Source organism: Nerophis ophidion, linkage group LG08 (assembly GCF_033978795.1).
Source record: "Nerophis ophidion isolate RoL-2023_Sa linkage group LG08, RoL_Noph_v1.0, whole genome shotgun sequence".
In the NCBI taxonomy this organism is placed as follows: domain Eukaryota; kingdom Metazoa; phylum Chordata; class Actinopteri; order Syngnathiformes; family Syngnathidae; genus Nerophis; species Nerophis ophidion.
In genome coordinates, this window is record NC_084618.1 from 17,075,523 (window position 1) to 17,101,301 (window position 25,779).

The following is a 25,779-nucleotide window of genomic DNA, read 5'->3' on the forward strand; positions in this document are numbered from 1 at the left end:
AGATAGAACTATTTGTAATCGTATTCATGCTAGCATTTACCATAGCTAGCGATTAGCGGCACCAGTTTGCAAGTTTAAAATAGAAAACATGTATATTTTATTTACGTTGGCATTTACGATAGCTAGTGATTAGCGGCACTAGCTTGCGAGTTTAAATTAGAAAACATATGTTTTATGTATGTTAGCATTTACGATAGCTAGCGATTAGCGGCACCACTTTGCAGGTTTAAAATAGAAACATGAGTAGTTATATTCACATCAGCATTTACCACAGCTAGCGCTTAGTGCCACCAGCTTGCAGGTTTAAAATAGAAATCATGTATGTTTTATTTAGGTTTTTGTGCTAGCGATTAGCGTCATTAGTTTGCAGGTTTAAAATAGGAAACATGTATGTTTTATTCACGTCAGCATTTACCGTAGCTAGCGATTAGCGGCACCAGCTTGCAAGTTTAAAATAGAAAACATGTACGTTTTATTTATGTTAACATTTACGGCAGCTAGCGATAAGCGGGACCAGCTTTCAGGTTTAAAATAGAAAACATGTATCTTGTATTTATGTTAGCATTTACGACAGCTAGCGATTAGCTTCACAAGCTCGCAGGTTTAAAATAGAAACATAAGTAGTTGTATTCACATCGCCATTTACCACAGCTAGCGATTAGCGGCATCAGCTTGCAGGTTTAAAACAGAAAACATGTATATTTTATTTATGTTATTTATACTATCGATTAGCGGCACCAGTTTGCAAGTTTAAAATAGAAAACATGTATGTTTTATTTGTCAGCATTTACGATAGCTAGCGATTAGCTAATCGCTAGCTATCGTAAATGCTGACAAATAAAACATACATGTTTTCTATTTTGCAAGTTTGCAAGTTTAAAATCGCTTGCAAGTTTAAAATAGAATACACATATGTTTTATTTATGTTAACATTTACAGCAGCTAGCGATAGCAGCACAAGCTTGCAGGTTTAAAATAGAAACATGAGGAATTATATTAACATCAGCATTTAACATAGCTTGCAATTAGCGGCACTAGCTTATAGGTTTAAGATAGAAACATGTGTAGTCGTATTCATGTTAGCATTTACCATAGCTAACGATTAGCAGCACCAGCTTGCAATTTTAAAATAGAAAAATGAGTAACTATATTCATGTGAGCATTTACCATAGCTAGCGACATGTATGTATGTTTTATTTATTTTGTTTGTGCTAGCGAGTAGCGGGCCTAGCTTGCAAGTTTAAAATAAAAAACATGTATGTTTTGTTCACATCAGCATTTACCGTAGCTAGCGATTAGCGACACAAGCTTGCAGGTTTAAAATAGAAACATGACAAATTATCTTCCCATCAGCATTTACCACAGTTAGCGATTAGCGCCACCAGCTTGCAACTTTAAAATAGAAAAATTAGTAATTATATTCATGTGAGCATTTATCATAGCTAGCGACATGTATGTATGTTTTATTTACTTTGTTTGTGGTAGCGAGTAGCGGCACTAGCTCGCAAGTTTAAAATAAAAAACATGTATGTTTTATTCACATCAGCATTTACAGTAGCTAGCGATTAGCGACACAAGCTTGCAGGTTTAAAATAGAAAACATGTATGTTTTATTTTTGTTACCATTTACGATAGCTAGCGATTAGCGGCACTAGCTTACAGGTTTAAAATAGAAACATGAGTAATCATATTTGTGTTAGTATTTACCATAGCTAGCGATTAGCGGCACCAACTTGCAGGTTTAAAATGGAAAACATGTGTGTTTTATTTATGTTAGCATTTATGGTAGCTAGCGATTAGCGGCACTAGCTTGCAGGTTTAAAATAAAAACATGAGTAACCATATTCATGTCAGCATTTACCATAGCTAGCGATTTGCAGCACTAGCTTACAGGTTTAAGATAGAAACATGTGTAATCGTTTTCATGTTAGCATTTACCATAGCTAGTGATTAGCAGCACCAGCTTGCAAGTTTAAAATAGAAAACATGTATGTTTTATTTATGTTAACATTTATGATAGCTAGCGATTAGCGGCACTAGCTTACAGGTTTAAAATAGAAACATGACAAATTATTTTCCCATCAGCATTTACCTCAGTAGGCAATTAGCGCCACCAGCTTGCAAGTTTAAAATAGAAAAATGAGTAACTATAATCATGTGAGCATTTACCATAGCTAGCGACATGTATGTATGTTTTATTTATTTTGTTTGTGCTAGCGAGTAGCGGCACTAGCTTGCAAGTTTAAAATAAAAAACATGTATGTTTTATTCACATCAGCATTTACAGTAGCTAGCGATTAGCGACACAAGCTTGCAGGTTTAAAATAGAAAACATGTATGTTTTATTTTTGTTACCATTTACGGTAGCTAGCGATTAGCGGCACTAGCTTACAGGTTTAAAATAGAAACATGAGTAATCATATTTGTGTTAGTATTTACCATAGCTAGCGATTAGCGGCACCAACTTGCAGGTTTAAAATAGAAAACATGTGTGTTTTATTTATGTTAGCATTTACGGTAGCTAGCGATTAGCGGCACTAGCTTGCAGGTTTAAAATAAAAACATGAGTAACCATATTCATGTCAGCATTTACCATAGCTAGCGATTTGCAGCACTAGCTTCCAGGTTTAAGATAGAAACATGTGTAATCGTTTTCATGTTAGCATTTACCATAGCTAGTGATTAGCAGCACCAGCTTGCAAGTTTAAAATAGAAAACATGTATGTTTTATTTATGTTAACATTTACGATAGCTAGCGATTAGCGACACTAGCTTGCAGGTTTAAATTAGAAACATGACAAATTATTTTCCCATCAGCATTTACCTCAGTTAGCAATTAGCGCCACCAGCTTGCAAGTTTAAAATAGAAAAATAAGTAATTATATTCATGTGAGCATTTATCATAGTTAGCGACATGTATGTATGTTTTATTTACTTTGTTTGTGCTAGCGAGTAGCGGCCCTAGTTTGCAAGTTTAAAATAAAAAACATGTATGTTTTATTCACATCAGCATTTACAGTAGCTAGCGATTAGCGACACAAGCTTGCAGGTTCAAAATAGAAAACATGTATGTTTTATGTTTGCTACCATTTACACTAGCTAGCGATTAGCGGCACTAGCTTACAGGTTTAAAATAGAAACATGAGTAATCATATTTGTCTTAGTATTTACCATAGCTAGCGATTAGCGGCACCAACTTGCAGGTTTAAAATAGAAAACATGTGTGTTTTATTTATGTTAGCATTTACGGTAGCTAGCGATTAGCGGCACTAGCTTGCAGGTTTAAAATAAAAACATGAGTAACCATATTCATGTCAGCATTTACCATAGCTAGCGATTTGCAGCACTAGCTTACAGGTTTAAGATAGAAACATGTGTAATCGTTTTCATGTTAGCATTTACCATAGCTAGTGATTAGCAGCACCAGCTTGCAAGTTTAAAATAGAAAACATGTATGTTTTATTTATGTTAACATTTACGATAGCTAGCGATTAGCGACACTAGCTTGCAGGTTTAAATTAGAAACATGACAAATTATTTTCCCATCAGCATTTACCTCAGTTAGCAATTAGCGCCACCAGCTTGCAAGTTTAAAATAGAAAAATAAGTAATTATATTCATGTGAGCATTTATCATAGTTAGCGACATGTATGTATGTTTTATTTACTTTGTTTGTGCTAGCGAGTAGCGGCCCTAGTTTGCAAGTTTAAAATAAAAAACATGTATTTTTTATTCACATCAGCATTTACAGTAGCTAGCGATTAGCGACACAAGCTTGCAGGTTTAAAATAGAAAACATGTATGTTTTATGTTTGCTACCATTTACACTAGCTAGCGATTAGCGGCACTAGCTTACAGGTTTAAAATAGAAACATGAGTAATCATATTTGTGTTAGTATTTACCATAGCTAGCGATTAGCGGCACCAACTTGCAGGTTTAAAATAGAAAACATGTCTGTTTTATTTATGTTAGCATTTACGGTAGCTAGCGATTAGCGGCACTAGCTTGCAGGTTTAAAATAAAAACATGAGTAACCATATTCATGTCAGCATTTACCATAGCTAGCGATTTGCAGCACTAGCTTACAGGTTTAAGATAGAAACATGTGTAATCGTTTTCATGTTAGCATTTACCATAGCTAGTGATTAGCAGCACCAGCTTGCAAGTTTAAAATAGAAAACATGTATGTTTTATTTATGTTAACATTTACGATAGCTAGCGATTAGCGACACTAGCTTGCAGGTTTAAATTAGAAACATGACAAATTATTTTCCCATCAGCATTTACCTCAGTTAGCAATTAGCGCCACCAGCTTGCAAGTTTAAAATAGAAAAATGAGTAATTATATTCATGTGAGCATTTATCATAGCTAGCGACATGTATGTATGTTTTATTTATTTTGTTTGTGCTAGCGAGTAGCGGCACTAGCTTGCAAGTTTAAAATAAAAAACATGCATGTTTTATTCACATCAGCATTTACCGTAGCTAGCGATTAGCGACATAAGCTTGCAGGTTTAAAATAGAAAACATGTATGTTTGATTTATGTCAGTATTTACGATAGCTAGCGATTAGCGGCACTAGCTTGCAGGTTTAAAATAGACAAGTGAGTAATTATATTCATGTGAGCATTTATCATAGCAAGCGATTAGCAGCAACAGCTTGCAAGTTTCATATAGAAAACATTTATGTTTTATTTTGGTTAGCATTTACGCTAGCTAGCGATTAGCGACCCCGAGATGAAAATAATTCTGCTTTCTCCTCCAACCACGAACGCCACACAGGTGGATTGAGAGCGAGGTGGCGGCGGGCGGCTACGACGTGGACGTGGCGAATGTGACGGACGACATGGGTGTGCTGGGCATCGCGGGGCCAAACTCCCGCAAGGTCCTTCAGAAGCTGACAGAGGAGGACATGAGCGACTCCGGGTTCAAGTTCCTGCAGTGCAAGTCCATGCAGGTGGCCGGCGTTCCGCTTCGGGCCATCAGGATCTCTTACACCGGTACTCAACCACCTCTTGTTTCTCCTTTGGCACCAAACACTGCAGTCATAACCAGTCTTGGGTTAGTTACTGAAAACCAGTAATAAGTTAGTTACTAATTACTCAGTTACTTAAACCAAAAAGTAATGCTCCCATTAATGCCCTTTTAGCCTTCATTTCACATGACATGATTATATGTCATGTCACTTTATACGGCACACATACTGCTATACACAAGGCCTAACCAGGCTTTTTTTCCCTCAAGGAATTGTGAAATAAAATAATGTCTTCAGGAGATCAACACTGTACTGAAGCCCAGAACACTCGGCTCCCATTAATGCCCTTTTAGCCTTCATTTCACATGACATGATTATGTCATGTCACTTTATACAGCACACATACTGCTATACACAAGGCCTACCCAGGCCTTTTTTTCCCTCAAGGAATTGTGAAATAAAATCATGTCTTCAGGAGATCAACACTGTACTGAAGCCCAGAACACTCGGCTCCCATTAATGCCCTTTTAGCCTTCATTTCACATGACATGATTATGTGTCATGTCACTTTATACAGCACACATACTGCTATACACAAAGCCTAACCAGGCCTTTTTTTCCCTCAAGGAATTGTGAAATAAAATCATGTCTTCAGGAGATCAACGCTGTACTGAAGCCCAAAACACTGTACGAATTTCCCCAGTCTTAGTTTAGAGAAAAGGAAAGAATGGCTTGGCCCACTAGGATCCCATGATTTATTCCTAACGAAATCAAAGGAGTACAAAACAGAAAGCGAGCCGACCGAACAATGTGCCTGATCGCACTCGAAGCTGAACTAAAACTTAGCATGAACTATGGACGAGAAAAACTTACTAACTGTGGTATGAACAAACAAAAACTTACTTGGCAAGGCATGGAACGAGCAGTCTGAACAGAGGCATTGCATGAAACAACTCAGCGCAGAGCAAGAAGAGAACAATGTCGCCAGGACGACTACCTGGCAAACACAGGCTTAAATAATGCCTCTGATGAGTGCTCGTAATCAGAGACAGGTGAACATAATTAGGAACCATGGCGACCAAAACAAACTCAGGTGGCACAAACAGGACCTAAAGGAGTCCAAAACTAACAGAACATGACTAGACAAAACTTGGTCTAGACCACAGATCATGACAGTGATGTGATAATCAAACACTTGAGAAGTCTAGAATGAAAGAGAATTGACAGAGTGTGTGTACCTTCAGTGCTGAATGATGAGCAGAGCCAGGGTTTGGAGTGTCTTCTTTAGCTCGCTTTCCATTTTTCTGTACTCACTGTCCTCACTGTCCAGGTACGTGGAATATGTTCTCCGGGCCATTTGCTGTTTGATGCCCGATATCATGCTAATTAGCTGCCTGAAAGCGGGTGAATATATTACCAGGGACTGATTAACGTGGGGGCTTCACGGTGGAAGAGGGATTAGTGCGTCTGCCTCACAATACGAAGGTCCTGCAGTCCTGGGTTCAAATCCAGGCTCGGGATCTTTCTGTGTGGAGTTTGCATGTTCTCCCCGTGAATGCGTGGGTTCCCTGCGGGTACTCCAGCTTCCTCCCACTTCCAAAGACATGCACCTGGGGTTAGGTTGATTGGCAACACTAAATGGTCCCTAGTGTGTGAATGTGAGTGTGAATGTTGTCTGTCTATCTGTGTTGGCCCTGCGATGAGGTGGCAACTTGTCCAGGGTGTACCCCGCCTTCCGCCCGATTGTAGCTGAGATAGGCGCCAGCGACCCCAAAAGAAGGGAATAAGCGGTAGGAAATGGATGGATGGATGATTAACGTGGACCCCGGCTTAATCTAGTTGAAAAACTTACTGGGGTGTTACCATTTAGTGGTCAATTGTACGGAATATGTCATGTTCGTCCTTCGTTTTCGAAGATGACTTCACGTTGATTTGTGTGTGCGAAGATGGCTGATGAGGCCAATCCTTGCACGGAATGACCGGCTGCAGTGAGGGCAGGTTATGGCTGGGGGTTGGCTGGCTGAGAGGGAGGAACAGTCTTGTCTTGCGGAGCAGTCGCTTCTGTTCGGCTTCATGGATCCGTTTTTCCTCGAAGTCTGCTACACCATGCCAGACTGCAGAGCGCCAGTTTGAACGGCGTTGGGCAACGGCTTCCCGGGTCTCTGGGTCCAGACCACAGCCCTTGAGACTGGTTTTTCGGGTGTCCTTAAAGCGTTTCCGCTGTCCGCGCTTTCCATGGTGCAGTTCACCGTACAGAAGCATTTTTGGTAGGCGTTCGTTTGACATACGGCAGACATGGCCAGCCCATCTCAGCTGGGAACGCTTGATGATGGCATAGATGCTCTCCATCTCAGCCCTGTGGAGGACCTCAGTGTCTGGGATCTTGTCCTGCCACCTGATATTGAGCAGCTTCCTGAGGGATCTCATGTGGAAGGCGTTAAGTGGTTTAGCATGCCGGCTGTATACAGTCCAGATCTCACAGGCATACAGCAGGGCAGGTGGGACAACAGCACGATAGACCTTTAGTTTGGTCTGTAGGCTGAGCCCTCTGCGCTCCCAGACAGAACTGCGGAGTCGGCCGAATGCCGCACTTCCATGCGCTATCCTATGCGTGACTTCCTCGTCGATGTTGCCCCTGCGTGACAAGGTGTCCTTGACTACTGTAACGTATTATTTTCGGGTCTCCCCATGTCTAGCATTAAAAGATTACAGTTGGTACAAAATGCGGCTGCTAGACTTTTGACAAGAACAAGAAAGTTTGATCACATTACGCCTGTACTGGCTCACCTGCACTGGCTTCCTGTGCACTTAAGATGTGACTTTAAGGTTTTACTACTTACGTATAAAATACTACATGGTCTAGCTCCATCCTATCTTGCCGATTGTATTGTACCATATGTCCCGGCAAGAAATCTGCGTTCAAAGGACTCCGGCTTATTAGTGATTCCCAAAGCCCAAAAAAAGTCTGCGGGCTACAGAGCGTTTTCCGTTCGGGCTCCAGTACTCTGGAATGCCCTCCCGGTAACAGTTCGAGATGCCACCTCAGTAGAAGCATTTAAGTCTCACCTTAAAACTCATTTGTATACTCTAGCCTTTAAATAGACTCCCTTTTTAGACCAGTTGATCTGCCGTTTCTTTTCTTTTTCTTCTATGTCCCACTCTCCCTTGTGGAGGGGGTCCGGTCCGATCCGGTGGCCATGTACTGCTCGCCTGTGTATCGGCTGGGGACGTCTCTGCGCTGCTGATCCGCCTCCGCTTGGGATGGTTTCCTGCTGGCTCCGCTGTGAACGGGACCCTCGCTGCTGTGTTGGATCCGCTTTGGACTGGACTCTCGCGACTGTGTTGGATCCATTGTGGATTGAACTTTCACAGTATCATGTTAGACCCGCTCGACATCCATTGCTTTCCTCCTCTCTAAGGTTCTCATAGTCATCATTGTCACCGACGTCCCACTGGGTCATTATTGTCACCGATGTCCCACTGGGTGTGAGTTTTCCTTGCCCTTATGTGGGCCTACCGAGGATGTCGTGGTGGTCCGTGCAGCCCTTTGAGACACTAGTGATTTAGGGCTATATAAGTAAACATTGATTGATTGATTGATGTACTGTACTGTGCAATCTACTTATAAAAGTTTCAGTCAATTAATCAATCAATCAATCAAAACTCCACTATAGAAATAGCCTGCATGTCTTCTAGCACATATGCTGCAATGGCTCTATCGATGTTGTCATTGCTAGCAGTGCCTCCGTTAAAGGCCTACTGAAATGAGATTTTCTTATTTAAACGGGGGATAGCAGGTCCGTTCTATGTGTCATACTTGATCATTTCGCGATATTGCCTTATTTTTGCTGAAAGGATTTAGTAGAGAACATCCATGATAAAGTTCGCAACTTTCGGTGCTAAGAGAAAAGGCCTGTCTCTACCGGAAGTCGCAGACGATGACGTCACATGTTTGATGGCTCCTCATATATTCACATTGTTTTCAATGGGAGCCTTCAACAAAAAGTGAAATTCGGACCGAGAAAACGACAATTTCCCCATTAATTTGAGCGAGGATGAAATATTCGTGTTTGAGGATATTGATAGCTACGGACTAGAAAAAAAAAAATTGGGACGGATTCCGATGTTTTTAGACACATTTACCAGGTTAATTCTGTGAAATCCCTTATCTTTCTATTGTATTGCTAGTGTTTTAGTGAGTTTAATAGTACCTGGTAGTCGGAAGGGTGTGTCCACGGGTGTCTTGACGTGCAGTGTCTCAGAGGAGTCGACGGCAGCTACGCACGGCACAAGCTCAGCTTTTCTCCGGTAAGAGCTGACTTTTTAACCACAAATTTCTCACCGAAACCTGCCGGTTGACAAGTAGGTTGGGATTCATGTAGGAAAGTTTCACCTCCAGGAATTTTAAACAAGGAATCACCGTGTGTTTGTGTGGTTAAAGTCTAAAGCTTTGCAACTCCATATTTATACTGTGACTTCTCCAATATTAATTGAACAAATTGCAAAATTCTGTGTAATTATGCCGTTAAAGCAGACAACTTTTAGCTGTGTGTGTGTGTGCAGCGCTCATACTTCCTAAAAACCTGTGATGAAAATGTCAGAGTTATTTGTTGTTGATGAACCCCAAGATGCAGAGACGGAGGCAGGCATAGAATATGAAAACATTATTTAATTAAAACTAAACAAGAACAAACAAAAAGCACGCATCTGGGCGGAATAACAAACTAAGGGAGCTAGCACTGGAAGCTAGAAAACAAAAAGGAACTTTAGCATGGAAGCTAGTGGATAGCAAACAGAAAAACTGGAAATAACTAATGCTAACAGAAACAGCGTACCACTACGACGACCAGGACAAAATGTAGCACGACAGGTTATAGCTGAAACAAAACGACATGACAGGTAGCACCACAAGATCAATCAATCAATCAATGTTTATTTATATAGCCCCAAATCACAAATGTCTCAAAGGACTGCACAAATCATTACGACTACAACATCCTCGGAAGAACCCACAAAAGGGCAAGGAAAACTCACACCCAGTGGGCAGGGAGAATTCACATCCAGTGGGACGCCAGTGACAATGCTGACTATGAGAAACCTTGGAGAGGACCTCAGATGTGGGCAACCCCCCCCCCCCCCCCCCCTCTAGGGGACCGAAAACAATGGATGTCGAGCGGGTCTAACATGATACTGTGAAAGTTCAATCCATAGTGGCTCCAACACAGCCGCGAGAGTTCAGTTCAAGCGGATCCAAGACAGCAGCGAGAGTCCCGTCCACAGGAGACCATCTCAAGCGGAGGCGACAATACAATGATCCAGCAACTGACACAAGACAAAGCAAGTACAAATAGGAGCGGGCTGATTGTCAACAGGTGTGGCCAGGTGCCAATCAGGCGCAGCTGAGGAGGAACACAGCACTCAGGGAACAAGACGGGAAGCTGACAAAATAAGAGCACTAGACAGGAACTAAAGACAGGAGATACTAAACAGAGGAAGCAGACAAATGCAGAGGAAAAAACTAAAACATAGACAAACTGCCAGGGGAAAGCCTGACAGAAACTCCCGGGAAATTTTAAATTGTAATTTAGTAAACTAAAAAGGCCGTATTGGCATGTGTTGCAATGTTAATTTTTTTTTTTTTGATTGATTGATACTTTTATTAGTAGATTGCACAGTACAGTACATATTCCGTACAATTGACCACTAAATGGTAACACCCGAATAAGTTTTTCAACTTGTTTAAGTCGGGGTCCACGTTAATCAATTCATGGTACAAATATATACTATCAACATAATACAGTCATCACACAAGTTAATCATCATAGTATGTACATTGAATTATTTACATTATTTACAATCCGGGGGGTGGGATGAGGAGCTTTGGTTGATATCAGAACTTCAGTCATCAACAGAGAAATGTGGACATTGAAACAGTGTAGGTCTTATTTAGTAGGATATGTACAGCCAGCAGAGAACATAGTGAGTTCAGATAGCATAAGAACAAGTATATACATTAGAAGTACATTTGAGTTGTTTATAATCCGGGGAGATGGGATGTGAATGGAGGAGGGTATTAGTAAAGTGTTGAAGTTGCCTGGAGGTGTTGTTTTAGAGTGGTTTTGCTTACTTTTATACCTGTTGGGAGTGCATTCCACATTGATGTGGCATAGAAAGAGAATGAGTTAAGACCTTTGTTAGATCGGAATCTGGGTTTAACGTGGTTTGTGGAGATCCCCCTGGTGTTGTGGTTATGGTGGTCATTTACGTTAAGGAAGTAGTTGGGGTGGAGGTCTAAAAGTAACCGGACTACCTTATTCTGCGATGTTTGGAGTCTAGATTTGAGGGTTTTGGAGGTGCTGGGGTACCAGGAGGTGCCAATGATTTCATCATTGATATATAAACTGTCAGACTGCGTGGTCGCTAGTAGTGGCTTTCAGTAGGCTTTTAACATCCTTATGTGGAGCTGGCAGAGAAAGAGAGTGAGTTAAGACCTTAGTTAGATCGGAATCTGGGTTTAACGTGGTTTGTGGTGCTCCCCCCGGTGTTGTGGTTATGGTGGTCATTTACGTTAAGGAAGTAGTTTCACATGTACTTCGGTATCAGGGAGGTGTAGCGGATTTTATAGACTAGGCTCAGTGCAAGTTGTTTGACTCTGTCCTCCACCCTGAGCCAGCCCACTTTGGAGAAGTGGGTTGGAGTGAGGTGTGATCTGGGGTGGAGGTCTAAAAGTAACCGGACTAGCTTGTTCTGGGATGTTTGGAGTCTAGATTTGAGGGTTTTGGAGGTGCCAATGATTTCCTCATTGATATATAAACTATCAGACTGCGTGGTCGCTAGTAGTGGCTTTCAGTAGGCCTTTAAAATCCTTAGGTGGAGCTGCAGGTGAAGTGGCATCTCTTAACCAGCTTCATCGGGTTGGGTGTGAGTTTTCCTTGCCCTTTTGTGGGTTCTTCCGAGGATGGCGTAGTCGTAATGATTTGTGCAGTCCTTTGAGACATTTGTGATTAGGGGCTATTTAAATAAACATTGATTGATTGATTGATTGATCGAAGCATGTTGCTTTTGTCGCTGTTTCAGCAGATTTGAATTGCGAGTTTGGGCGGTAGATGGGATCTCTGATCCAAGACACAACTTGTTTTTGTTTTTTTTCCCTTGGCCTCAGTCTGCACCCCCACTCCAGGGCCTAGGCTAAGACCGATTTTTTAATTTTATTTTAATCTTCTATTTTTTTCTCCCCCACCCCCCTTGTTTACCTGTATGTCATCTTTTTTGTAAGGGGTGCTGGAAGCCGGCAGACCCGTCAGCGATCCTGTTCTGTCTCCCTGTAATGTTTGTCTGATCTTGAATGGGATTGTGCTGAAAATTGTAATTTTCCTGAAGGAACTCTCCTGACGGAATAAATAAAGTACTATCTATCTATCTATCTACATTCAACCAAAACTTTCTTTTCTTTGTGCTCGACAAAAGAAAAGTAGTGAGAATATCGCCATGTTAGAAACTCTGCTTAGGCTCCGCCATTATGTCTTGTTAGTAAACACAGGCACACACACCCCCCCACCCTCACACACACACAAAACACACTCAGATCTTCTCACTTTCTAGCCGATACTGTATAAAAAATAAGGTCAAATAACGCATCATGTAGTAACTCAGTTACGGAATATAAGAAAATAACGTGTTAGACTACTACTGATTATACGACAATCTATGAGAGTAAGACGTGTTGCGTGTGCCGTCAGGTGAGCTGGGCTGGGAGATGTACATGAGCCAGAAGGACATGGCGGCCGTGTACCTGGCCATCATGGAGGCGGGCAAAGACCAGGGCATCGACAACTTCGGCACCTACGCCATGTCCTCGCTCCGGCTGGAGAAGGGCTTCCGGGGTTGGGGCGCTGAGGTAAACAAACACACCCTCAATGAATTCATGTTTGTTTGTCAGTCTGCGTGTGCTCGTGAGTACCACCAGCATTTACCATAGCTAGCGATTAGCGACACCAGCTTGCAGGTTTAAAATAGAATGCATGAATGTTTTATTTATGTTAGCAGTTACCATAGCTAGCAATTAGCGGCACTAGCTTACAGGTTTAAAATACAAACATGAGTAATCATATTCATGTTAGCATTTACCGTAGCTAGCGATTAGCGACACCAGCTTGCAGGTTTAAAATAGAAAACATGTATGTTTTTATTTATGTTAGCATTTACGATAGCTAGCGATTAGCGGCACTAGCTTGCAGGTTTAAAATAGAAACATGAGTAATCGTATTCATCTTAGCATTTACCAAAACTAGCAGTTAGCGCCATTAGCTTGCAGGTTTAAAATAGAACACATGAGTAATCATATTCATGTTAGCATTCACCCTGGTTAGCGGCACTAGGTTTACAATAGAAAACATGTATGTTTTATTTTTGTTAGCATTTACGATAGCTAGCGATTAGCAGCACTAGCTTACAGATTTAAAATAGAAACTTGAGTAATCATATTCATGTTAGCATTTACCATAGCTAGCGATTAGCGACACCAGCTTGCAGGTTTAAAATAGAAAACATGTATGTTTTTATTTATGTTAGCATTTACGATAGCTAGCGATTAGCGGCACTGGCTTACAGGTTTAAAATACAAACATGGGTAATCATATTCATGTTAGCATTTACCATAGCTAACGATTAGCGACACCAGCTTGCAGGTTTAAAATCTATGAGAGTAAGACGTGTTGAATAGAAAACATGTATGTTTTATTTATGTTAGCATTTACGATAGCTAGCGATTAGCGGCAGTAGCTTGCAGGTTTAAAATAGAAACGAGTAATCATATTCATCTTAGCATTTACCAAAACTAGCAGTTAGCGCCATTAGCTTGCAGGTTTAAAATAGAATACATGAGTAATCTTATTCATGTTAGCATTTACCCTGGTTAGCGGCACTAGGTTTACAATAGAAAATATGTATTTTTTATTTTGTTAGCATTTACGATAGCTAGCGATTAGCGGCACTAGCTTACAGGTTTAAAATAGAAACATGAGTAATCATAAGGGTGTTAGCATTTACCATAGCTGGCGATTAGCAGCACCAGCTATCAAGTTTTAAATGGACAACATGTATGTTTTATTTTTGTTAGCATTTACGATAGCTAGCGATTAGCGGCACTAGCTTACAGGTTTAAAATAGAAACATGAGGAATTATATTTATGTTAGCATTTACCATAGCTGGCGATTAGCGGCACCAGCTTGCAGATTTAAAATAGAAAACATGTGTTTTATTTATGTTAGCATTTACGATAGCTAGCGATTAGCGGCATCAGCTTGCACGTTTAAAATAGAAAACATGTATGTTTGAATTATGTCAGCATTTACGATAGCTAGCGGTTAGCAGCACTAGCTTGCAGGTTTAAAATAGAAACCTGAGTAATCATATTCATCTTAGCATTTACCAAAACTAGCAGTTAGCGCCATTAGCTTGCAGGTTTAAAATAGAATACATGAGTAATCATATTCATGTTAGCATTTACCCTGGTTAGCGGCACTAGGTTTACAATAGAAAACATGTATGTTTTATTTTTGTTGGCATTTACGATAGCTAGCGATTAGCAGCACTAGCTTAAAGGTTTAAAATAGAAATATGAGTAATCATAATGGTGTTAGCATTTACCATAGCTAGCGATTAGCGGCACCAGCTTGCAGGTTTTAAATGGAAAACATGTATGTTTTATATTTGTTAGCATTTACGATCGCTAGCGATTAGCGGTACTAGCTTACAGGTTTAAAATAGAAACATGAGGAATCATATTCGTGTTAGCATTTACCATAGCTAGCGATTAGCGGCACCAGCTTGCAGATTTGAAATAGAAAACATGTGTTTTATTTATGTTAGCATTTACGGTAGCTAGCGATTAGCGGCACTAGCTTGCAGGTTTAAAATAGAAAACATGTATGTTTTAATTATGTTAGCATTTACGATAACTAGCGATTAGCGGCACTAGCCTGCAGGTTTAAATAGAAACATGAGTAATCATATTCATCTTAGCATTTACCAAAACTAGCAGTTAGCGCCATTAGCTTGCAGGTTTAAAATAGAATACATGAGTAATCATATTCATGTTTGCATTTACCCTGGTTAGCGGCACTAGGTTTACAATAGAAAACATGTTTGTTTTATTTTTGTTAGCATTTACGATAGCTAGCGATTAGCGGCACCAGCTGCTTGCTGGCGATTGGCATGCAATTTGCCAGCACGTGATTATTAGCAGCCCTATAACGTTGTCTCTTTCCAGATGAACTGTGACACCAACCCTCTGGAGGCGGGGCTGGACTATTTCATCAAGCTCAACAAGGTAACTAGGCAGTGTTAGACCCTGCAGTACCCATAAACCACCACTAGATGACAGTGTTGGCAGATATAAGCACTCTGTTAGGCTCGTTATTGAAAGGTTGAGTTGTATTACTTTATCTAATTTTTTTCAGTTCGGACATAAAAAATTGAGGGGATATAAAACATTTTAAAATATATATAATCATGTAAAGTACATTTTTGTTATTATTATTTAATGTTTGAATGATTCATTATTGTTTTTGAGCAATGACAGTTTAAAAAAATATGGATCGAAAATGGGTTTCATTCCATCCATCCATCCATTTACTACCGCTTATTCCCTTTGGAGTCGCAGGGGGCGCTGGTGCTTCTCTCAGCTACAATCGGGCGGAAGGCGGGGTACACCCTGGACAAGTCGCCACCTCATCGCAGTGTGTTTCATTCATAAAAGTATTTAAAATAAGTCATACATTTATTTTATTCCATTTTTAATTTCACCGCTTAAATCTTTAGATTAACTTGAGATATTTCTGTCGACATAACGTTGTTTTTTGTTTATGATTTAAGATCTTTTTTCAACACTCTGTTTATTAAGGTAAAAACACAAAATACAAGTCTGGACTACGGGCAGGCGAGTCTAGTACCCGCACTCCTTGTTGTAACACGTGGCTTGGCATTGTCTTGCTGGAATAAGCAGGGGCGTCCACGTCCATGATAACGTTGCTTGGATGGCAACATATGTGGCTCCAAAACCTGTATGGACCTTTCAGCATTAATGGTGCCTTCACAGATGTGTAAGTTACCCATGCCTTGGGCACTAGTACACCCCCATACCATCACAGATGCTGGCTTTTGAACTTTCCGCCTATAACAATCCGAATGATTCTTTTCCTCTTTGTTCCGGAGGACACGACGTCCACAGTTTCCAAAAATCCCACCAAATCGAACTCGTCAGACCACAGAACACTTTTCCACTTTGAATCAGTCCATCTTAGATGAGCTCAGGCCCAGCGAAGCCGGCGGCGTTTCTGGGTGTTGTTGATAAATGGCCTTGGCTTTGCATTGTAGAGTTTTAACTTGCATTACAGATCTAGCGAACAAACTTTAGTTACTGACAGTGGTTTTTAAAAGTGTTCCTGTGCCAATGTGGTGATATCCTTTACACACTGGTTTCGCTTTTTTGATGCAGAGGGATCGAAGGTCCATAATATTATGGCCCACATGCAGTTATTTCTCCAGATTCTCTAAACCTTTTGATGATATTACGGGGCGTAGATGGTAAAATCCCTAAATTCCTTGCAATAGCTGGTTGAGAAATGTTGTTCTTCAACCATTTTCTCACGCATTTGTTGACAAAGCGGTGACCCTCGCCGCGTCCTTGTTTCACGGAAGCTGCTTTTATACCCAATCACGGCACCCACCTGTTCCCAATCAGCCCGTTCACCTGTGGGACGTTCAAAATAAGCGTTTGATGAGCATTCCTCAACTTTCTCAGTCTTTTTTGCCACTTGTGTCAGCTTTTTTGAACAATGAACAAATCTCCACTTTGAATCAGTCCATCTTAGAAGAGCTCAGGCCCAGCGAAGCCGGCGGCGTTTCTGGGTGTTGTTGATAAACGGCTTTGGCTTTGCATTGTAAAGTTTTAACTTGCACTTACAGATCTAGCGAACCAACTGTAGTTACTGACAGTGGTTTTGAAAAGTGTTCCTGTGCCAATGTGGTGATATCCTTTACACACTGATGTCGCTTTTTGATGCAGAGGGATCGAAGGTCTGTAATATTATGGCCTACGTGCAGTGATTTCTCCACATCCTCTAAACATTTTGATGATATTACGGGGCGTAGATGGTAAAATCCCTAAATTACTTGCAATAGCTGGTTGAGAAATGTTGTTCTTAAACCATTTTCTCACGCATTTGTTGACAAAGCGGTGACCCTCGCCCCGTCCTTGTTTCACGGAAACTGCTTTTATACCCAATCACGGCACCCACCTGTTCCCAATTAGCCCGTTCACCTGTGGGACGTTCCAAAAAAGCGTTTGATGAGCATTCCTCAACTTTCTCAGTCTTTTTTGCCACTTGTGTCAACTTTTTTGAACCATGAACAAATTTCCACTTTGAATCAGTCCATCTTAGAAGAGCTCAGGCCCAGCGAAGCCGGCGGCGTTTCTGGGTGTTGTTGATAAACGGTTTTGGCTTTGCATTGTAAAGTTTTAACTTGCACTTACAGATGTAGCGAACCAACTGTAGTTACTGACAGTGGTTTTGAAAAGTGTTCCTGTGCCAATGTGGTGATATCCTTTACACACTGATGTCGCTTTTTGATGCAGAGGGATCGAAGGTCCGTAATATTATGGCCTACGTGCAGTGATTTCTCCAGATTCTCTAAACCTTTTGATGATATTACGGTGCGTAGATGGTAAAATCCCTAAATTACTTGCAATAGCTGGTTGAGAAATGTTGTTCTTCAACCACTTTCTCACGCATTTGTTGACAAAGCGGTGACCCTCGCCCCGTCCTTGTTTCACGGAAGCTGCTTTTATACCCAATCACGGCACCCACCTGTTCCCAATCAGCCCGTTCACCAGTGGGACGTTCCAAATAAGCGTTTGATGAGCATTCCTCAACTTCCTCAATCTATTTTGCCACTTGTGTCAGCTTTTTTGAACCTTGCACAAATTTCCACTTTGAATCAGTCCATCTTAGAAGAGCTCAGGCCTAGCGAAGCCGGCGGCGTTTCTGGGTGTTGTTGATAAATGGCTTTGGCTTTGCATTGTAGAGTTTTAACTTGCACTTACAGATCTAGCAAACCAACTGTAGTTACTGACAGTGTTTTTTTAAGTGTTCCTGTGCCAATGTGGTGATATCCTTTACACACTGATGTCGCTTTTTAATGCAGAGGGATCGAAGGTCCGTAATATTATGGCCTACGTGCAGTGATTTCTCCAGATCCTCTAAACCTTTTGATGATATTACAGGGCGTAGATGGTAAAATCCCTAAATTCCTTGCAATAGCTGGTTGAGAAATGTTGTTCTTCAACCATTTTCTCACGCATTTGTTGACAAAGCGGTGACCCTCGCACCGTCCTTGTTTCACGGAAGCTGATTTTATACCCAATCACGGCACCCACCTGTTCCCAATTAGCCCGTTCACCTGTGGGACGTTCCAAATAAGCGTTTGATGAGCATTCCTCAACTTCCTCAGTCTTTTTTGCCACTTGTGTCAGCTTTTTTGAACCACGAACAAATTTCCACATTGAATCAGTCCATCTTAGAAGAGCTCAGGCCCAGCGAAGCCGGCGGCGTTTCTGGGTGTTGTTGATAAATGGCTTTGGCTTTGCATTGTAGAGTTTTAACTTGCACTTACAGATCTAGCAAACCAACTGTAGTTACTGACAGTGTTTTTTGAAGTGTTCCTGTGCCAATGTGGTGATATCCTTTACACACTGATGTCGCTTTTTGATGCAGAGGGATCGAAGGTCCGTAATATTATGGCCAACGTGCAGTGATTTCTCCAGAGCCTCTAAACCTTTTGATGATATTACGGGGCGTAGATGGTGAAATCCCTAAATTCTTTGCAATAGCTGGTTGAGAAATGTTCTTCAACCATTTTCTCACGCATTTGTTGACAAAGCGGTGACCCTCGCCCCGTCCTTGTTTCACGGAAGCTGCTTTTATACCCAATCACGGCACCCACCTGTTCCCAATTAGCCCGTTCACCTGTGGGACGTTCCAAATAAGCGTTTGATGAGCATTCCTCAACTTCCTCAGTCTTTTTTGCCACTTGTGTCAGCTTCTTTTGAACCATGTTGCAGGCATGAAATATAGTATTTGCAAAAAATAACAAATTGGACCAGTTCGAACGTTAAATATCTTGTCTTTGCAGTCTATTCAATTGAATATAAGTTGAAAATTATTTACAAATCATTGTATTTTGTTTTTATTTACCATTTACACAACGTGCCAACTTCACTGCTTTTTGGGGTTTGTGTTTGATTCCACATTCGTGCCATAGCTACAAAGTTATTGATTCGTGACTTTTCTCGAGCAGCCCGCCGACTTCATCGGCAAGGCCGCCCTTCAGGAGATCAAAGCCAAGGGCCTGGCCAGGAAGTTGTCCTACATCGCGGTGGACACGCACGACATCGACCCCGAGGGCAACGAGACGGTGTGGCACGACGGCAAGGTGAGTGAGTCCGCCTTCCTTCCGCTCCGAGCCAGTCAATGACCCCCCGGCCTGCCTTGCCAGGTGGTGGGCAACACCACCTCCGGCGCCTACAGCTTCAGCTCCCAGCAGAGCCTGGCGTTCGCCTACCTTCCCGTGGACCTGTGCTCCGTGGGCCAGAAGGTGGAGGTGGAGCTGCTGGGCATGAAGTACCCGGCCACGGTCATCCAGGAGCCCCTGGTCCTCACCGAGCCCACGCGGACCCGCCTGCAGAAGAAAGCCAAGAGCAAAGCGTAATAAGTGCCACTGTGGTTTATTTACAGGACCATTCAGGGATGACTCAACGGGGGACTCAACCCTTATTGTACTAGAAGACCTGTGTTCTATATGCAGTCTAAAGCGTAAAAACAGGCAAGCAATTGTCAGCTAACAATGGAGCAAATAAAAAATATCCATAAACATTTTATATACACCAGGGGTCCCCACACCATGGCCCGCGGGCCGGATACGACCCCCCCCCAGCGTTCAAAATCCGGCCCGCGGGAAGTCCCAAGTTAAAAAAAAAAAAAAAAGTGTTTTTGTTTTTTGTAATTATTATTTTTTAAATTTGTGTGTGTGTGTGTATATATATATATATATATATATATATATATATATATATATATATATATATATATGTATATATATATATATATATGTATGTATGTATATAAATACATATATACACATATACATATAAACACACACATACATATAAACACACATATATATTAACATATACATATAAACACACATATATACATATATATATCTATATATATGTACATATATATATGTGTGTATATATATATATATATATATATATACACACATATATATATGTACATATATATATATGTACATATATATATACACACATATATATATGTACATATATATATATATATATATATATATGTACATATGTGTGTGTATGTATATATATATATATATATATGGCCCTGCAATGAGGTGGCGACTTGTCCAGGGTGTACTCCGCCTTCCACCCGAGATAGACACCAGCGCCCCCCGCGACTCCCAAAGAGGAATGAACGGTAGAAAATGGATGGATGGATGGATGGGTATATATATATATATATATATATATATATATATATATATATATATATATATATATATATATATATATATATATATATACTGCGATGAGGTGGCGACTTGTCCAGGGTGTACAACGCCTTCCCGCCCGATTGTAGCTGAGATAGGCACCAGCGCCCCCCGCGATCCCAAAGGGAATAAGCGGTAGGAAATGGATGGATATCTCTCTCTCTCTCTCTCTCTCTCTCTCTCTCTATATATATATATATATATATATATATATATATATAGCCAAATTGTTTTAACCCCAATGCGGCCCCGGAGTCAAAATGTTTGAGGACCCCTGATATACACGCTGTAAGTATATATGTAATGTGGTGATTTCTTTCCGATCCGATACCGAGTAAAATTCAGGCTGGTATCGGTGATACCGATCCCATACCAAGGCTTTGTGCAAATATACCTAAATTATCCGCTGAAATTTAAAAAGTCAGAATACATCTACAACATGAATACAGTCTAGTGAGTTAGTTAATCCAAAACATAAAATATTACTAGCTTATGAAGCACCCAGCGCAACACAAAAAGGGACAAGCGGTATAAAATGAATGGAAAAATGACAACACCCACAACAAACACTGTTAAATATGTTAAGTTAAAGTTAAAGTAGCAATGATAGTCACACACACATTCGGTGTGGCGGAATAGTTTTCTGCATTTTAACCCATCACCCTTGATGGGGGTGAGGGGAGCAGCGAGCAGCAGCGGTGGCCGCGCCCGGGAATCATTTTTTGGGTGATTCGACCCCCAATTCCCACCCCTTGATGCTGAGTGCCAAACAGGGAGTTAATGTCTCCCATTTATATAGTCTTTGGTATTACTCAGCTGGGGTTTGAACCCACGACCTACCGATCTCAGGACGGACACTCTGTGACTGAACAGGCGGAATTTTTAATCGTAATCGTATTATTTTTTTTTTCCGGATATGGGAAAAAAAACCAGTGACAATGTAAAAAAAAAAAGGCCAAAAAAATTGGTATAAACCTCTAAAAACTTAGCGTCCACATGCGTGGACAGCATCTTTTTAGCTCCTATTTCCAAAATGGTGTACGCTACTGAATTGGGGTCTTATGGCCATTTATGTGGACACTTATACTGCCATCTGGTAGTGTCAGAAGAGTATAACATACAATAGAATTTGGGAAAAAAAAGTGTAAATGTAAGAATTAGCATGTCATTAAACATGAAGTACACGTTTGTGTACTTATGAACTAAGTACATCAAATCAAAAGACAAGTCTTAGTTTTTATTCTTATTAGGGTCCAATAAGCCCAAATAGCAAAGAGAAATTAAAAAAAGCTTTAAGAGGGTTAAATTAATATATCATTTAAATATTATACTTAGTCACCTAAGCTGACACATACTTGTTTTTAGCATTTTTTTAATTAAATAAAAAACACCAATATGGTGTTGACTTCTCAGTATGTGGACCTTCGTTGAAAAAGTTTGGACACCACTGAACTAAGGTATCGATATTTTGATTTGAGAATAAATATTAGAGCGTGAAGACCTGGTATCTGCGGTATCAATATTTCCGTATCGATCCTAACAGGGCACCTTTATAATGATAACATGTAATACTGACATATTTTGCTAATTTTTAAGCATACGGTGGCTTATAATTTTCACTACTATTGTGCAGACTTCCCAAGACACAACAGAGACTACTTTGAGACAAATGAAGACGCAGAAACTTCTATTTTTGAGCCTGAATATACAGAGGATGAGCCTCAAGTTTTGGAAGATGAATAATGTAGGTGGGTCTTTATTGTCATTGCACAAGTACAACAAAACTTAGCACATCCAGCAAGGCGCAGTATTACCAAGTGCTGAACAAGAAACACAAACCATCACTTACTGTACAATGTCTGCTCTCACTGGAATGCTGACTGATAGGGATGTTTATATATACCCGTTCCGATGATTAATCGTAATAGTCAAGAAGGTTTAAAAAAAAAAAAGGTGCTTCAAACAAGCGTCTTTTCGAGTCTTTCTCGCCATCTCCGCGTCTAAATTGGCTGTCAAAGTTGACCAACTTCTTGGTTTATGTCCACACCTGGTGTGTGTGTGTGACAATCATTGGTACTTTAACTTTAACTTAAACTTAACCTTCTCCTATCCAGGTGAGAGGTGTGATTTTTAATCTAGAAAAAACTTTCACCAACTCAGAGGCGTTTCAGCAGCTCAGTAGGTCATTTTAGCGGCATAAGCATAAATAGACTGTCTGTGTTAGCGCTTATGACAATCAATCAATCAATGTTTATTTATATAGCCCTAAATCGCAAGTGTCTCAAAGGGCGGCACAAGCCACAACGACATCCTTGGTTCACATCCCACATAAAGACAAGGAAAAACTCACTATATTCAAGTCAGGGCATGTAAATCAAGTATTGTTTGTGGTTTTTGGATGTTTTTTAGAAGGCTTAATGGACGGAATAATGTACTCCGATACACTGCATTGTTAGCCACCTCGTACTTGCCATATTTTACGACTTAGAATGCATAAAAAAGTACAACACATGTGTTCTTGTCTAACATAGGGAGTGTTAATGATAAGCAACATTTTTTTTTTTAAAGTGTAGTTCCCCTTTAATGTGATGTCACAATTTCCACCCCCTGTGTTGTTTGACAAACAGGAAGTAGTACTATGAATGTATGCAATGTACTTGAACCACACACTCGTCTTAACGTGCAGATTGATTTCATTTGTCTAATTCCAATGTTTACATTTTCCAAGGTGAATAATTAAGGAAACAATGCTGCTGAATGAGTAGAGAAAGGAACGGGTCAAACATGTACTAGGCTGTCATTAAACAGAATTAAAGATTTACATAAAAAAAAGGTTGTCATTGTTTTAAAGCTATATGCTCGTAAGTTTATATACCCTGGGAGAATTTATGATTTATTGGCCATTCTTCAGAGAATATGAATGATAACACAAAAACCTTTCTTTGTGTTGTGTGAAGCTATTTCTTGGCAAACAACTGTTTACACTTTTTAAATCAAAAAGATAAAAGAAAGTACCCAAATGACCCTGATCAAAAGTGACTTTGATCTGGAAACATACACAAAAGTTGACACGAACAGGTTTTATTGGCTGATCTAGGTTCCAATCCTCACCCGTGACCTGTTTGTTTGTAATTAATGTGTGGGTATAAAAGCTCAGTGATATTCTGGGCTTCTGACAGACCCTTGCGTCTTTTATCCAGTGCTGCACAGATGTTTCTGGATTCTGAGTCATTGGGAAGGCAAAAGAATTGTCATAGGATCTGCGAGAAAACGTCATTGAACCGCATAAAACAGGAAAGGGGGTATAAAAAGGTAGCCGAAGAATTGAGAATGCCAAACAGTTTGTTTGTGTTTTAGTTTTTCCTGTGTGTGTGTAGTATTTCCTGTCTTTAGTTAATGTCAGCGCTCTTATTTTGTGTTTCCTGTCTTTCTCCCTGAATGCTGTGTCCCCTTATCTGCGGCTGATTGGCACCTGGCCACACCTGGTGTCAATCAGCCTTATCCTATTTAGACCTGTCCTCCCATCCAGTCAGGGCTGGATTATTGTCGATGTCACTTCCGTATTGTTGCTCCTGTCGTGTCGTGTCATTGCACCGTTGCGGTAAGCTATATTTCGGTATCTGTTTGTAGCTTACTGTCTTTTGTTCCCTGCTTCCGTTTTGTTTTCATTCTACTTGTAACGACTTCTGTTTTCCTGCTCGCTACTCGCTAGCTTCCACGCTAGGCTCCTTTTGTTTTCTAGCTCCCATGCTAGCTCTTTTAGTTTTGTTATCCGCCTCGTGCGCACTTTTTGTTGTACCCCTTTTGTTCTAGTATTTTAATTAAAACATGTTTACCTGCAAAATGCCTGCCTCCTTCTCTGCATCTTGGGGTTTGTCACAAACTAACCCTGACACAAACGCTGATTAAGAAGTGGAGAATGAGGGATTCAGGTAGACCAGCAAAATTGGTTCCAGGTGCAAAGAAAAATCCATAAAATAACAGGACTCTCTGAAAAATTGCGATGTGGCTGTTTCAAGATGCACAATAAGGAGACACCTGAAGAAAAAATGGGCTGCATGGTCGAGTCGCCAGAAGAAAGCCATTTATCCAGTGCTGCACAGATGTTTCTGGATTCTGAGTCATTAGGAAGGCAAGAAAAAATGGGCTGCATGGTCGAGTCGCCAGAAGAAAGCCATTTATCCAGTGCTGCACAGATGTTTCTGGATTCTGAGTCATTGGGAAGGCAAAAGAATTGTCAAAGGATCTGCGAGAAAACATCATTGAACCGCATAAAACAAGAAAGGGGTATAAAAAGGTAGCCGAAGAATTGAGAATGCCAAACAGTTTGTTTGTGTTTTAGTTTTTCCTGTGTGTGTGTAGTATTTCCTGTCTTTAGTTCCTGTCAGCGTTCTTATTTTGTCTGTTTCCTGTCTTTCTCCCTGAATGCTGTGTCCCCTTATCTGCGGCTGATTGGCACCTGGCCACACCTGGTGTTAATCAGCCTTATCCTATTTAGACCTGTCCTCCCATCCAGTCAGGGCTGGATTCAGGTAGACCAGCAAAATTGGTTCCAGGTGCAAAGAAAAATCCATAAAATAACAGGACTCTCTGAAAAATTGCGGTGTGGCTGTTTCAAGATGCACAATAAGGATGCACCTGAAGAAAAAATGGGCTGCATGGTCGAGTCGCCAGAAGAAAGCCATTTCGGCGCAAATGTCACAAAGCATCCCGCTTACATTACGCCAAACAGCACAGAGACAAGCCTCAAAACTTCTGGAACAAAGTCATTTGGAGTGATGAGAGCAAAAATAGAACTTTTGATCAGGGTCATTTGGGTACTTTCTTTTGTCTTTTTGATTTAAAAAGAGTAAACATAGTTGTTTGCCAAAAAAATTGCTTCAAACAACCATTAAGCATTAGTGGAAAGTTTTTTTTGTGTTATCATTCATATTCTATGAAGAATGGCCAATAAATCATAAATTCTCCCAGGGTATGTAAACTTATGAGCATGATTATACTATATTTTTTTTTACAAATATGCATTAAAAAACTGTACATTAGTACCTTGGTGAATATCAGCTTCACATATTAGTCTTCTTTCCACACTAAAGTCAGCCTTTCAAAAAAAACATTATAATAATATATAAAAGTGTTGTATAATAAACAGCAAAGTAAAACCAC

General features: G+C 40.5%; 1 protein-coding gene across 1 annotated transcript in view; it reads left to right on the top strand.

Annotated features, from left to right (window-relative positions):
- Positions 1 to 20,088, top strand: part of dmgdh (dimethylglycine dehydrogenase) — a 53,208-nt gene extending 33,120 nt beyond the window's left edge. Inside the window, exons 12-16 of the mRNA XM_061907878.1 lie at positions 4,784 to 5,001; positions 12,716 to 12,873; positions 15,248 to 15,307; positions 19,336 to 19,470; positions 19,534 to 20,088. Coding sequence (XP_061763862.1) covers positions 4,784 to 5,001; positions 12,716 to 12,873; positions 15,248 to 15,307; positions 19,336 to 19,470; positions 19,534 to 19,746 — 784 coding nt within the window. The 3' untranslated portion in view covers positions 19,747 to 20,088. The remainder of the gene's footprint in view (positions 1 to 4,783; positions 5,002 to 12,715; positions 12,874 to 15,247; positions 15,308 to 19,335; positions 19,471 to 19,533) is intronic.
- The last annotated feature ends 5,691 nt before the right edge of the window (positions 20,089 to 25,779 follow it).